At 33.2% G+C, this 14248-nt stretch overlaps 1 protein-coding gene and 1 long non-coding RNA gene across 6 annotated transcripts in view; both read right to left on the reverse strand.

Annotated features, from left to right (window-relative positions):
* LOC309662610 overlaps positions 1-14248 on the reverse strand; it is a 592813-nt gene that overhangs the window by 319514 nt on the left and 259051 nt on the right. The gene's annotated exons all lie outside the window — the stretch shown is intronic.
* Positions 1-14248, reverse strand: part of LNPK (lunapark, ER junction formation factor) — a 99336-nt gene that overhangs the window by 18641 nt on the left and 66447 nt on the right. For 3 of the 5 annotated variants that reach the window (XR_014264762.1, XR_014264763.1, XM_082465471.1), the window contains exons 10-12: positions 8170-8275; positions 6840-6910; positions 5749-5919 (exon numbers count right to left, since the gene is read on the reverse strand). Coding sequence is in view for 3 of the 5 variants with exons in the window: in XM_082465471.1 (XP_082321597.1) it covers positions 5749-5919; positions 6840-6910; positions 8170-8275 (348 nt within the window). In the remaining 2 variants the exon portion in view is untranslated. Of the gene's footprint in view, positions 1-4139; positions 4224-4329; positions 5136-5748; positions 5920-6839; positions 6911-8169; positions 8276-14248 lie in introns of those variants that run through there. The other 2 variants (XM_082465472.1, XM_082465473.1) reach the window with 2 other exon arrangements.

The following is a 14248-nucleotide window of genomic DNA, read 5'->3' on the forward strand; positions in this document are numbered from 1 at the left end:
CTATGCCAAGAGTCGAAAAATATTTTTAAAATTATATTTAAAGCAGATATCTTAGACCCTAGTTTACAAAATTAATTACAATCTCTTTCTCTCTTTTTATATATAGAACAAAAGGCCAAAATTGCATAGTTAGGGACATCCAAGTTAATGAGGTTTTACTGTATGAAAATTTCACATGCTCACAAAAAGTAGTGAGGAATGTTCACGTCACAAAAATGTTATTTTTATCTTAAAAGGAACTTCAAATGGCACTGCTGCACCACTTGGAATCTTACAAAAATCCAAAGCAGAAAAGCAGTAGGTCATTTGAGTTGTGTTACTTGAATGTTCCAGTGCTCACAGAAAAAGCAGAAAGTGAAATGAAACTCTATGGACATGTACAGATCATTTCTGCTATAAGGGCAAGCAAGCTCGTCAGTGGAAAATTTCAGGAGTCACTAACCATTTGTAATTCTACCTTCACATATTTATCCAGAGTAGAATTTTAAGAGTCATGGTTTTCCACAACTCTCTGGCCATAGAGCAATACTTACTTGCCAAGAACTTTACAAGTGGTTATAATTTAGTAAGCCCTCCAATAAAGTCACATGAAATGAAAAAACAAAAAGCTCAAAATTCAGGACTCAACTCATCAATAAACGTGCTTAAGTGAACATAGGCCCACATAGTTTGTCATATTCTGTTTGACAGATTGCCTCAGTACTAAACTTAAAACAGGAGAGGTATCAAAGTTCATGATTTATCGTATTAAAGCTCTGTGATGTAACTATTTTCAGAATCAGATACATCCCCAGTCAAATCCGATTTAATTTAAAAATTCTGGGATCTTAAAGAAGCAGTTAATACAAAGAGAAGAACTATAATACTTAATTTTTTAATGTCTATAGAGGTGAATTCTAAGAAATACCATGTGCTGTCATAATTAGAAAATAGCATTATATACAAAACTTGCTCATCAATACTGCACTGTATTTCAGAAAATATATAGAAGACTAAAAACTGGTGAAATGATGAGTAGGGCTGGAGAACAATCAAAAAGCCTAGTAAGGACTACTTTTCTTCCCCCAGGTTAATTTTTAGAAAAGTAATTTTAATAGCAGTTAACACTACAAAAATTTGGTATGTGTCATAATATCTATAATGCAGATATCAGCTAGTCTAAACGACACAGATATTCAGTGTATGGATACCAATGCCATTTTGTGAGAGGTCATCCCAATAAGCTTGAAGTAAACTAGGTGTGCAAGATTAACAGAGAATTAATTACATATCAGTTTAATAACTAAACCACAGAGCTTTATAACAAGTTTATTAAATATATTCCAAAAGTACTTACTTTATTTCTGTGGGGGGCTATCATTTGCCTATTCTAATAAAAACAGTGAATTTTTTCTGTGAAGTTTAAAATAGCTTGGTGGTATAAAATACATTACAGTAGATGTCAATATTTGGGCATAAAATACCAAAAGAGAAACCAGCTTTCATGTTCACACTAATAAAACAGGCCTACTCTCCCTGTGCAGCACCAGTTTAAGACTAAAATTGATGCAAGTTACATGAGTGACCTAATTCAATCTGTAAGAAAATTTTAAAAATCACCTTTGACATCTGTAATGCCAAGAAAACAACAGATCACAATGTGATAAAACAAAAATTACCCAAGGGATTTGTTCCTTACCTGACTCCTACCCCTGCCCAACTCCCACCCCCATATCCTTGAGAGAGAAGCTTTTTCCACAAAATTGTAACAACTGGCTTCCACTTGTCTGGGCAAAGCTTCAGTTCAGCTAGACAGAGCTCAAACTTGTAAAACTGAGTGTAACTGTACAGTGAATACCACTGCCTCACCTGTAAACCACACACATGCAAAAACACCTAAGAAGATCACCTTACCTTTAGGTTTTTATTCTAGCTCTTAAAAGAATAACTTTCTAAGAAAATTAAAGAATAGTCTAGCAAAACAATTTCATATATCTCCAAAAGAAACACATAACTTCCACAGCAAAATACATGATTGTATTTAGATTATGCCTTCCAAAACCCCTCATATTTTAGTGATTTAGATTCTTACTTCTTATTCCTTTTTATAATAACTTAAAAATTTTTTTTTGCCTTGCTAACACATCAGTACCTACTATATGCATAGACTATAAAACTTACCTAAAGGAAATATGTTAAATTAAAATGGACAATTTGTCTTTGAACTCACAGATTTTAAACAAACAGTTTTTGCAAGATTTTTCTGCCTTAAGAAAAATGGCCAACTTATATTTAAGGACCAAAGACATGAATTTCATCCCAAAACTCAACTCAATGGTTCAACGAACAAAATTCAAATAAATGATAACCACCTATGAGAAAACAGCTTATCTTAAACACACAGAATGTTGTGTAATTATTTACCATTGGTGAACAAATTCATTAGATGAGACTTTAGAATGTCATTATTAAGTAATAATGTAAAACTATTAGGTGAAGGTGTTTTAGAAAAAGGAATCAAAAGGCTAAAAGATCTATATGTCTAAAACAAACATGCAAAACCATACTACAGGCAAGTTTACATCTTGAGTAAGCTATACATAGCTAAATATAAATAAAGGTATAAGTTTTTTTGATCTGATAAATACACAGAATTCAATAAAATTTATATTATCAAATAGTTCAATTTCCTAGAGCATCATAATAAGCAATACTAAAAATAGAATTTTCCCTAGTTCAACATAACCTAATGGTTACAGTATATTGCTTAAAAGAAAGGAAGAGCAGAAATCAGGTTATCAGATAAATTTCACCTTATATAAATTTTAATCACTATTTTTGATAGTACTGATTAGATGCCATGAGTTTTATTATTAGCAAGTTATTTCCAGTTGAATAAAAGCTATATTCTACTAAAATAATTACATAAGCTCTAGCCAAATATAACTGAACAATGAAAATGATATTAACATTTTTCAAACATGCTAACTCCAAATCACTTTACTAAAATACTAACAGTGTAGAAACCTTGTACTCTAATTATTACCATATCTAACAAAAAGAATGCTATGTATCAGTTATTTTGGAAAATACATTTTTAAAAAAAACAAAACTGATAAACCCACTTTAACATGGCTTAGCAGAGACTCAAATATTACTGTACTATTCATTTCACAGTAAAAGAAACCGAGGAACCAAAAACCAGTTCATTAGTTTGGCATACCATATCTAGTATGCTTTTAGATAAAATGACAATCCTAATATCTTGCTTTCTTTAATAGTCTATTACCAAAGCATCTGTATACACAGTTCTATAAAAAATACTAGGAATTCAAATGAGCAATTAATGGGAGGAATTTCTTCTAGGTCTCCTTCTTTGATGAAAACTTTCCAAGGTTTCATATGTTGTTCTAAAGAGTGGTCCAAAAATTTCAAAAGCCTTGTGCCTCATCCTAAACGCAAAATCTTCCAGTAGCAGGATCAAGACAAAACTTAATTTCAAAGTCTTGCATCATAAATTGAAAAAAAAAAAAAAAAGTTTCTTCTATTAACTCTAGATTTATATAAATGGTTGTGGAATATTTTTTGAAAAAAAATTCAGATGGAAGAAAGTTACCTTTTGGTTCCATCTGTAAATTCAGTAATGCAATTTCAAGGAGCTACTTCAATACTTTAAAAAAATATAAATATTAAAACAGGAAAGTTTTTCTCTCAGACCTCAAGTTTCTATGTCAAAAGTGTAGAAACCAGCAATCTAAGCCCTTAATCACATTGGCTGTCAGCAGAGAGAGTAGCTGATTCAGATGATATGTTCCTTACTTCATAGTTCAATTTAATCATAAAGGTATGCTACCAGCATTCAAATAAATGCAGCTTCATCCGTTCATCAAAATACTTCCTGTCATTTACTAATAGAATCCAGCTTGGAATTGATAACTGTATATCAACAGTGTTGAGACAGGAGTCTTCGAAAAAATTTTCAGTCTTCTGGAAAGCCAAAGAAGTAAAAAGGTGCTCATAATAGCCATTTTGATGAATCCAAACAGACGAATGAAGAAATTACTACTCTACAGACTATCTTAACCAAATGGAATCGCTTCAGTTTCTAGCACTGTGGAACTATCAGACCCTGCCTCAATGTTTTCACCTATTAACGTTACCTTATTAGGGTTGACTTTGAGCCAGTTAGACTTCATTCCGGAGATTTCTGACAAAAAAATGAGACATCTGGGGTATTGCTCCTCCTAGATTAGATGAGAAGGGAAGGTATAGCTGGGTGTTGTTTTGCTAACTGTGCATCTTGACCTTAGCAGAAGATATAAAGTATGGGGCTCATTATCAAGATATCTATTTTGTTGGCTGTTTTTTCTTTTCTTTTGTCCCAACTATTGGCTTTCAAATATTCACTTTAGCTTTCATAAGCAAGGTTACTCATGGAAAGGACTCCAATTTTTCATCTAGGCATCTTCACTATGGAATTCTTTAATTTTCAGTTCCAAGAGGCTTGCAATGGCAAAGCAGATGATTTGCATGTGACAGCATGCAGCTCAGAGCATGACTTAAGCAAAAGAAAAAATCTGATATTGTGTTTGGTGTCGATGTTGCAGACTTGGAGAAGACGAATGCACTGACTCAGTGTTGGAAGTACACAGGCCTCTTGTCATGGCTATCTGTATTCAAATTCATTTTGATATTTGTTAGTAAGCCAAAAGCCAAGCCCAAGTCAACACACATATTTTAGGTTCATTTTTCGAAGTTAAAAAAAAAAAGATACTCACAGTTTCATACTAAACTTTAGATATGTGAAAATTCATTGCCTCATATATTATTCTCAGTTTAAGCACTTTTTCTACTACTCAGTGATTTTATAAAGAAATCAAATATATGTAACTGATAATTTCAAGAAGTTAAAAAGATGCATACTGACTACTACTTAAACTATGTGAACTGAACTTCCCATGTGGATTTTTTTTTCTGTACCAGGTAAAGCACCAAAATATCAGGGCCTTTGTCATAATTTTAGCAATCTTCATAATTCAGAGCTGCTTAACAAGCAGCTCCTCACCCAATATTAATAACAAGAAATAGCTGGCAATTAATAGTCAGATCTTCCATCTCATCTTTTTCATTTTTTCATGAAACTTCCTCAAGAATTCCTAAAACAGAATTAAAAGATAAGTTCTAAAACTCAATGAATCCTGATAACTTCAGTTTCTCTAAAATAAGGTTGTTTTACAACAAAGGCATTCATCAGCAGTGTTAAATCTTGTGGACCTCAATAAATTGTTTGTTTCAAAGGAACACCAGTCCTATCAACATAGTCTTCCAAAGAATGTAAGGCTGACTTTCCAACTCCAAAGTTGCCGGCTTTCGAGTAACTTCTATTCATTGAAATGGTAGGCACAAACCTATTTTTATCAATGTTAATTACAAAGCTTATAAGAAATTTACCCTTATGAGTAGTAGTTTCATAATTCTCATAATCTGCTTCATTTAAATAAATTGAAAAATAATTCCATGGAAACATTACTAGTTAAATCTCCCAACAGTTATTAAAAGAGGTAACTCCATAAAGAATATTTACCTAGCTATTTCTAGATGCTGCTTAACACAATATAACCTGTATTTTAAAACTGAAACACATCATATCAGTTGCACGGGAGGCCACAGTATCAGAACAACAGCTGATATACGCATGCTGCAAAATCTGATCCATTCTTGTCTAAAACATTATTAAGAGACAAAACTTTTTAATTAACATATTCATACCTTCACTGATCTGGTTCTCTGATGAAATCACACTTCCTGAGGGCAAGGAACCAACTGTACTTGAGCCTTCCAAAGTCTGCCCCTTCTCAAAACTAAACTCTGGAAGTCTTGGAGCCTGGGGTCTGGTTTTTCTTGCAGGATTCAAGAAAAAACAGTAGGCACAACGAAAAGCTGCAGAGAATTTAAAAAAACAAAACAAAAACCATAAAACCAAAGAAATTTTAAGGACTAATCAAGTAACTCTCAAGATTACTTTTACAAACAGTCAAAGAACCCTTCAAAAGTTACTTAGCCCTTGTGAAATTACTCGTGGTTTTAATAATATTATGGCAGGTGTTCTAACCAAAGTTTATTTTAAAGCATACTTTCTAATTATTATTAAAATTATAATATCAATTTAAAGCAGAAAAGATAATAAGTTACATAGCAGGTTAACTAATAGCAAAACAATATTAATAATGATCTAAATGTGTTACAGATATTACATTTCTAGTCACCGGAATCATTAGGTATCTTAAAATCCAGAACTTTGCTCACTTGACCCAAAAGATGTAGTATGTCATATTTGAGAAGCATAATTAATCTAGTTCAATATTTTTAAGTACTAGTAGCTGCACATAAAAATATTCTGAGGAGCTTTAAAAAAAATGCTGATTCCTGGACCCCACCCCAGACCAATTAAAGCAGATTATTTGTAGGTGGGACCTGGGCATCACAATTTTTAAAAGCTCTTCACGTGATTCTGATGCACAGTGAAGTTTAAGAACAACTGGCCTAGGGACTTCCCTGGCGGTCCAGTGGTTAAGACTCCGTGCTTCCAATGCAGGGGAAGTGGGTTCGATCCCTGGTCGGGGAACTAAGATCTCACATGCTGTACCGCACGGCAAAAAAAAAAAAAAAAAAAAAAAAAGAACAACTGTATACTGTACGAAGAAAAAAACCTGAGTTGTCTTTCTTGCTTTGCTCTGTGTTCTACAATATGCCTGAACAACATATAAAGAGTAGTACCTAAAATAAAATGGCATTACATGGGAATTGGCATAGAATGAAATATTTAAAACATTTAAATCTAACTGCCAAATAATTCTTACCAATGTATTCAAATTCTTCTTTCAAAGCCATGCCATTGTGAGAAAAACACTGCTGACATATAAGGGCATACCTACACCAAAAGGAAAAATGAATAGACCAGTTACAAATGCAGATAAAACCCATGGGAGAGGCTACTTTAGCCATCACAGCTAAAGTACACAGTACATAGCATTTAATATAGCTAAATGTGTCATAGTAGATTAGATATTACTTATAAAACAATAAACAATACTCTTTAAACATGCTAACAGTCAAAATTTCAACTATTTTAAAATATAATTTATACATCAAATTAAAAATAAACTAAGAAACACTCAAATGAAAATATTCTTACTAAGTAAGCAGAAACATATTTGATAACAGAACACTTAAATTTTAATGTTTTCTAACACATAGTCCTGGGAATGACAGACCCCAAATCTGTGGTCAGATAAGACTGGAAAAGATGAAACCTCTTAGAGATTCACAGTGAGTATTATTAAAACCTCTGAGATGTCTTGTAGTAAAGAAATGAATTTAATTTTGTTTAGTCCAGTCCAAAGGTTAATTTCTGTACATCATGATTCCTGTATCTATCCCAGTTACACTTAAACATCTTCTGCATTTTCTACTTATGTAATCTTTCTGTTCTCTGCATATGTACTTAACAAATACTTGGCCCTATCAAACAACATTCTATCTGTTTTGGATAACATATAAATTTTTACATTAACATTAAATTCTAGTCCCTTTATTAAAATGATAATATTACAATAACCTTGTCAAATATTTACTCTAAGAATATCCCAAGAATTACTTAAAAGTCTATACTATGACAATTGCTTTGCTCACATCATACCTATAATCCTACAGTTATTACAAGGATCAATTAAGATAATAACTGGAAAAGCATTTTGGAACTGTAAGTGCCAAATACATTAAATTGTCCTCACTGTTATTAAAATTATCACCATCAAGTCCAGTACTCACATTTATAAAACTCCATTTCTAACAACCTACCAACTTTTCACTATTTACATGCTCTTCAAGTTCAAAAGAGTCAATGAAATGATTCAATTTCTCTAAAAATTACCTTATAGTGCAGTTACAACATAGCAGAGTTACAATATTTTTTCTGTTTTAAATGTTTTATCTAGATACTTTAAGCTACTACTGAAAAATAATTGAATATGTACTCTTTTGCAGGGCTATAAAATACTCCATTACGTTCTAAAATCAGGAAACAAGAACCACAAAGTTGTAGAACATCTAGTACATGTGCACACACACATACCCTAACCAATAAACTTTTCTTTATTTTCATTTATCTACCACCCTAGTAAACATTACCTGTTCTGTGGACCATCACCAACTAAATATTCAACAATTCTATCCAGAGCACCTCGTTCTCGGGGCAGAATAGGTCTTGCTAAAGGTGGACCAGGAGGATGAAGACCTAGTAAATAAATAAATATATATATAACTTATACGTATAAAATACATTTAAACTTTAATTCAGTTGCCAAAAACTACCTATGCTTGTCAGAACTTTTAAATGATTTTAACAAAACAAAAATAATATTGTTATTAACCTCTGTATTCAAATTTTCATTAAAAATACTGCACTACAAAAAATACATTTATACATGTGCTATATTAGAACCAGGAACATAATCTATTAAGGAATAAAGCTATGTTGAGTTCTGTACAATTAATTTTTAAAATGCTCAGACTCTTAAAAGTTTATGTAATAATAAACTAGGGGACTTCCACTTTGTACCACAATAGAATAACCAGGGTCAGATTTAATCTTCCCACCTAAAACAACTAAAATACTGTGTAAAATATATGATGCAATGGTTTTAAAGACACTGGATATCAGGCAATGTAGGATAAAGATTTCTGAAAGACAAAAAGCAAATAAGATGAGCCCACTGCCAACAGCCAACTGCCCCCAACCTGTTGCCTGGAGAGAATTTCCAGGTAGCAACTCAGGCAGGGTAAATCCAGGTGAAGTTCATCAGTCTCCTTGAGTTGAGGAGATAAAGCTGGAACTCTGGGGAGGCCAAGGCAGGTTGAGTTCACTGGAAAGAGTACCAGAGAGGAGAGAATGCACAGAGCAAGAACACCAAAGATCTGCCCAGGATGCATATGAGGAAGACTACCTGAGGACAGAGAAGTAACTGCCCCAAAATATTAAAGCTACCAGTGCTCACATGGGATCAAAAATATCACATTAAAAAAAAAAATAAAAAAAAAAATCACACGTTCCCACCAGCCAGGGTGGAAAACTTCATAACTCACAGGTCATCGGGTAAGTATTCAGAGGAGCTTTGTATAGGAATATGAAAACATCCTGTACCCAATAAGGTTAAATCTACAATGTCTGACATCAGATAAAAAATTATTAGACATGCAAATTAGCAGGAAAATACAACCCATATGAGAAAAATCAATCAAAAGTGACCCAGAAATGACAAACATGACAGCATTAATAGACAAATATATTAAAACACTTATTATGACTATATTCCATATGCTTGAGAATCCAGAGGAAAGATTTAATATGTTAAGTAGAGACATGAAAAAAATCTAAAAGATCCAAATTGAACCTCTATAGATGAAATCTATAATTTCTTGATTAAAAAATCCACAGATGAAATGAATAGCAGTTTGGACATTACAAAAAAAAATTAGTAAACTTGAAGACAGAGCAACAGAAACCATACAAAATGAAACACAAAGTCTAAAAAGATTTTAAAATGAACAAATCATCAGTGAGCTGTGGAACAACCTCAAGCACCTAGTATACATATAACTGAAGTTCAGAAGAGGAGAGAGAGGGAAAGAAAAATATGTTTGAAGAAATAATGCACAAAAATTTTCCAAATTGGATGAAAACTGTAAACAAACACACAGACCCAAGAATATCAACAAACCCTAAGCAAAAGAAACATAAATAATATTGTGCCAAGGCACAGCATACTCAAACTGCTTAAAACCAGTGATAGAGGGAAAATCTTAAAAGCAGTCAGAAAAAGATACATTATATACAGAGAAACAGAGATAAGAATGACAGATTTCTCATCAGAATATAAGCAAGCCAGAAGACAGTGAAACAGTATCTTTAAAGTTCTGAAAGAAAAACTATCAAATTAGAACTCTGTATTAATGAAAACATCTTTTAAAAATGAAGGCAAAATGAAGACTTTTTTTGGACATACAAAACTGAAAGAATTCATCACTAGCAGAACTGTACTACAAGAAATGTTAAAAGAAATCCTTCAGGCAGAAGACAAATGACATCAGACAGAAAGCTGGATCTACACAAAAGAAAGAGGAGTACCTGAAATGGTTACCATGTGGGTAAATATATAAAATTTATTATTTAAATCACTTTAAAAAATAATCAGTGGCTTAAAGAAAAAGTAATACATGATTTCCCTTCCTGTCCAAAATTTCCCATGAAAGCTTTTGTAAGCCAAAATGGCATAAAGTGAAGAAGCAATTACCTTAGGATACATCTTGCTAATGGATGCACAAAACAAATTGAGATAAAACACAGATGTTCACAGACAAAGTTCAAAGCTATGGCGGCTTGAGGCTGAGATGCTGAGTGTAGTTCCCAGGGAAGGAGCTTGGTGGTGCCACTCTTGCTGCTCAGGATGTGCGCTGCCTCTATAACAGCTCACTGCAAAACAAACGCTGAACGCTATTTTTGCTTTCCACCTTTTTTTGTAAAAGCGAAAACCTTCTTCCGATTTCTTTCAGTTACTGAAAACAGGTACTAATGTAGGTCTTTCATAAAAGCAAAGTGGTGTAAAGTGAACTTTCAAAATGTGCGGGATATCTGTAATTTCTTCTGGGGTTTATAATACATATATAAGCAAAATGTATGACAACAATAGCACAAAGGCCAGAAGGAGAGAAACATAAGTACACTGTAGTTTGATTCGTAAACTATGTGAGAACTGGTATCATATTACTTGAGATGAACTGTGACAAATTAAAGATACATACTGCAAACTCTAGAGTACCTGCTAAAATAACAAAAACAAAAAAGCACTATCGCTGATAAGGCAACAAAAAAAATTAAATGGAATCATAAAAGACACTCAACCCACAAGAAGGCAGAAAACAGGAGAAAGGGAGCAGAACAGATGAGACAAATAGAAAAAAAAAATAGCACAATAAAAGATTTAAACTCAAACCTAAACATACTAATCATTACATTAAATGTATGTGGCCTGAACATCCTCACTATAAGGCAAAGACTGTCAGAATGTATAAAAAAGCAAGACCCAATAGGTGCTGCTTACAAAAACCCCATTTTAAATATAAGGACACAAACAGGTTAAAAGTAAATGACAGGAAAAAATATATAAATACACTAACACTAATCAAAAGAAACCTGGAGCACTTGTATTAATAGCAATCAGAGTAGATTCTGGAGCAAAGAATATAATCAGGGATGAAAAGAGTAATTTCATAATGACAAGAAGTCAATTCATCAAGAAGACATAATAATCCTAAACATATATGTGCATCATAACAGAGTTTCAAAAACTAACAGAACTACAAAAAGAAACAAAGACACAATTATAGTCAGAGATTTCAACAGCATTCTCTCAATAATTGACAGAACAAACAGACAGAAAATCATTAATGACGTACAATACTATCTACTACCAACTTGACCTAATTGACATTTATAGCCATTCTACCCAACAGGAACAGAATATATATTCCTTTCAAGTGAATATAAAACATACACCAAGACAAATGATAGTATGAGGTATAAAACAAGTCTCAATACACTTAAGAAGATTCAATAATATAAAGTATGTTTTCTGATAACAATAGAATTAAATTAGACATCAGCAACAAAAAGACATCATGAAAATATCCAAATTTTTGGAGACTAAATAATAAGAGATATAAAAAATCCAGGCTTTAAAAAAAAATCAAAAAAGAAATTACAAATCATTTTTAACTGAATGAAAACAAACAAACAAAAAACATGTCAAATTTATGACATGCACCTAAAGCAATACTTAGAGGAAAATTTATAACACTAAACACTATACCACTAAACACCTACAAAACAGGATAGGCCTAAAATCCATGAATTCAGCTTCCACCTTAAGAACCACAAAGGAAACAGCAAATGAAACCTGAAGTAAACAGAATAAAGGAAATAATAAAGATCAGAGAGGGAATTAATAAAAGAGAAAATACAAAAATAACAGAGAAAAGCTAGTTCTTTGAGAAGACCAATTGAATTGATAAACCTCTAGCCAGACTAATCAGGGAAAAAAAAAAAAAGGAAGATACAAAATACTAACATTAAGAATGAGAGGGACTTCCCTGGTGGCGCAGTGGTTAAGAATCGTCTGCCAATGCAGGGGACACAGGTTCGAGCCCTGATCCAGGAAGACCCCATATGCCAAGAAGCAACTAAGCTCGTGAGCCACAACTACTGAGCCTGTGGTCTAGAGCACGCAAGCCACAACTACTGAGCCCGTGCACCGCAACTACTGAAGCCCAGGCACCTAAAAGCCTGTGCTCCACAACAAGAAAGCCACTGCAGTGAGGAGCCTGCACACTGCAACGAAGAGCAGCCCTCACTTGCTGCAACTAGAGAAAGATCGCGCGTAGCAATGAAGACCCAATGCAGCCAAAAATAAATAAATGAATAAATAAATAAATTCATAAAAAACAGAATGAGAGAAATGACATAAATAGAGATAGTAAAAATATTAAAAGAATAAGAAGGGTATATTATGAATAACTTTATGCCAATAAATTCTATAAGTTAGATGAAATAAATTCCTTGAAAGACTACCAAACTACCACAACTCACTCAACAAGAATTAGACAACTATTCAATTTGTTAACATTTTGTTAAGAATTTTTGCATCCATGTTCATGAGGGATATTAGTCTGTAGTTTTCCCTTTAAAAAATTGAATTTTTAGTTAAAAAAAAAACCTTCCACAAAGAAAACACCAGGCCCAGGTACTTTAACCTGTAAAATTTTAATTTATTATTAAGAAATAATACCAGACCACAGCACAGACAGCAGAAGCAAGAAGAACTACAATCCTGCAGCCTGTGGAACAAAAACCACATTCACAGAAAGAAAAACAAAATGAAAAGGCAGAGCACTATGTACCAGATGAAGGAACAAAATAAAACGCCAGAAAAACAATTAAATAAAGTGGAGATAGGCAACCATCCAGAAAAAGAATTCAGAATAATGATAGCAAAGATGATCCAGGACCTCGGAAAAAGAATGGAGGCAAAGACTCAGAAGATGAAAGAAATGTTTAACAAAGACCTAGAAAAATTAAAGAACAAACAAACAGAGATGAACAATACAATAACTGAAATGAAAAATACACTAGAAGGAATCAATAGCAGAATAACTGAGGCAGAAGAACAGATAAGTGACCTGGAAGACAGAATGGTGGAGTTCACTGCCAAGGAACAGAATAAAGAAAAAAAAAATGAAACGAAATGAAGACAGCCTAAGGGACCCCTGGGACAACATTAAACACACCAACATTCGCATTATAGGGGTCCCAGAAGAAGAAGAGAGAGAGAAAGGACCCAAGAAAACATCTGAAGAGATTACAGTTGGAAACTTCGCTAACATGGGAAAGGAAATAGCCACCCATGTCCAGGAAGCGCAGAGAGTCCCATACAGGAAAAACCCAAGGAGAAACATGCCAAGACACATAGTAATCAAACTGACAAAAACTAAAGACAAAGAAAAATTATTAAAAGCAATAAGGCAAAAACGACAAATAACATACAATGGAACTCCCATAAGGTTAACAGCTGACTTCTCAGCGGAAACACTACAAGCCAGAAGGCAGTGGCATGATGTATTTAAAGTGATTAAAGGGAAGAACCTACAACAAAGATTATTCTATCCGGCAAGGATCCCATTCAGATTCAACAGAGAAATCAAAAACTTTACAGACAAGCAAAAGCTAAAAACATTCAGCACCACCAAACCAGAACTAAAACAAATGCCAGAGGAACTTCCCTAAGTGGGAAACATAAGAGAAGAAAAGGACCTACAAAACCAAACTCAAAACAATTAAGAAAATGGTAATAGGAACATACACATCAATAATTACCTTAAATGTGAATGGATTAAATGCTCCAACCAAAAGACACAGGCTTGCTGAATGGATACAAAAACAAGACCCACATACATGCTGTCTACAAGAGACCCACTTCAGACCTAGGGACACATACAGACTGAAAGTGAGGGGATGGAAAAAGATATTCCATGCAAATGGAAATCAAAAGAAAGCTGGAGTAGCGATACTTATATCAGATAAAAAAGACTTTACATAAAGAATGTTACAAGAGACAAGGAAGGACACTACATAATGATCAAAGGATCAATCCAAGAA

The sequence above is a fragment of the Balaenoptera physalus genome (assembly GCF_965194825.1).
Source record: "Balaenoptera physalus genome assembly, chromosome: 6".
Classification (NCBI taxonomy): Eukaryota; Metazoa; Chordata; class Mammalia; order Artiodactyla; family Balaenopteridae; genus Balaenoptera; species Balaenoptera physalus.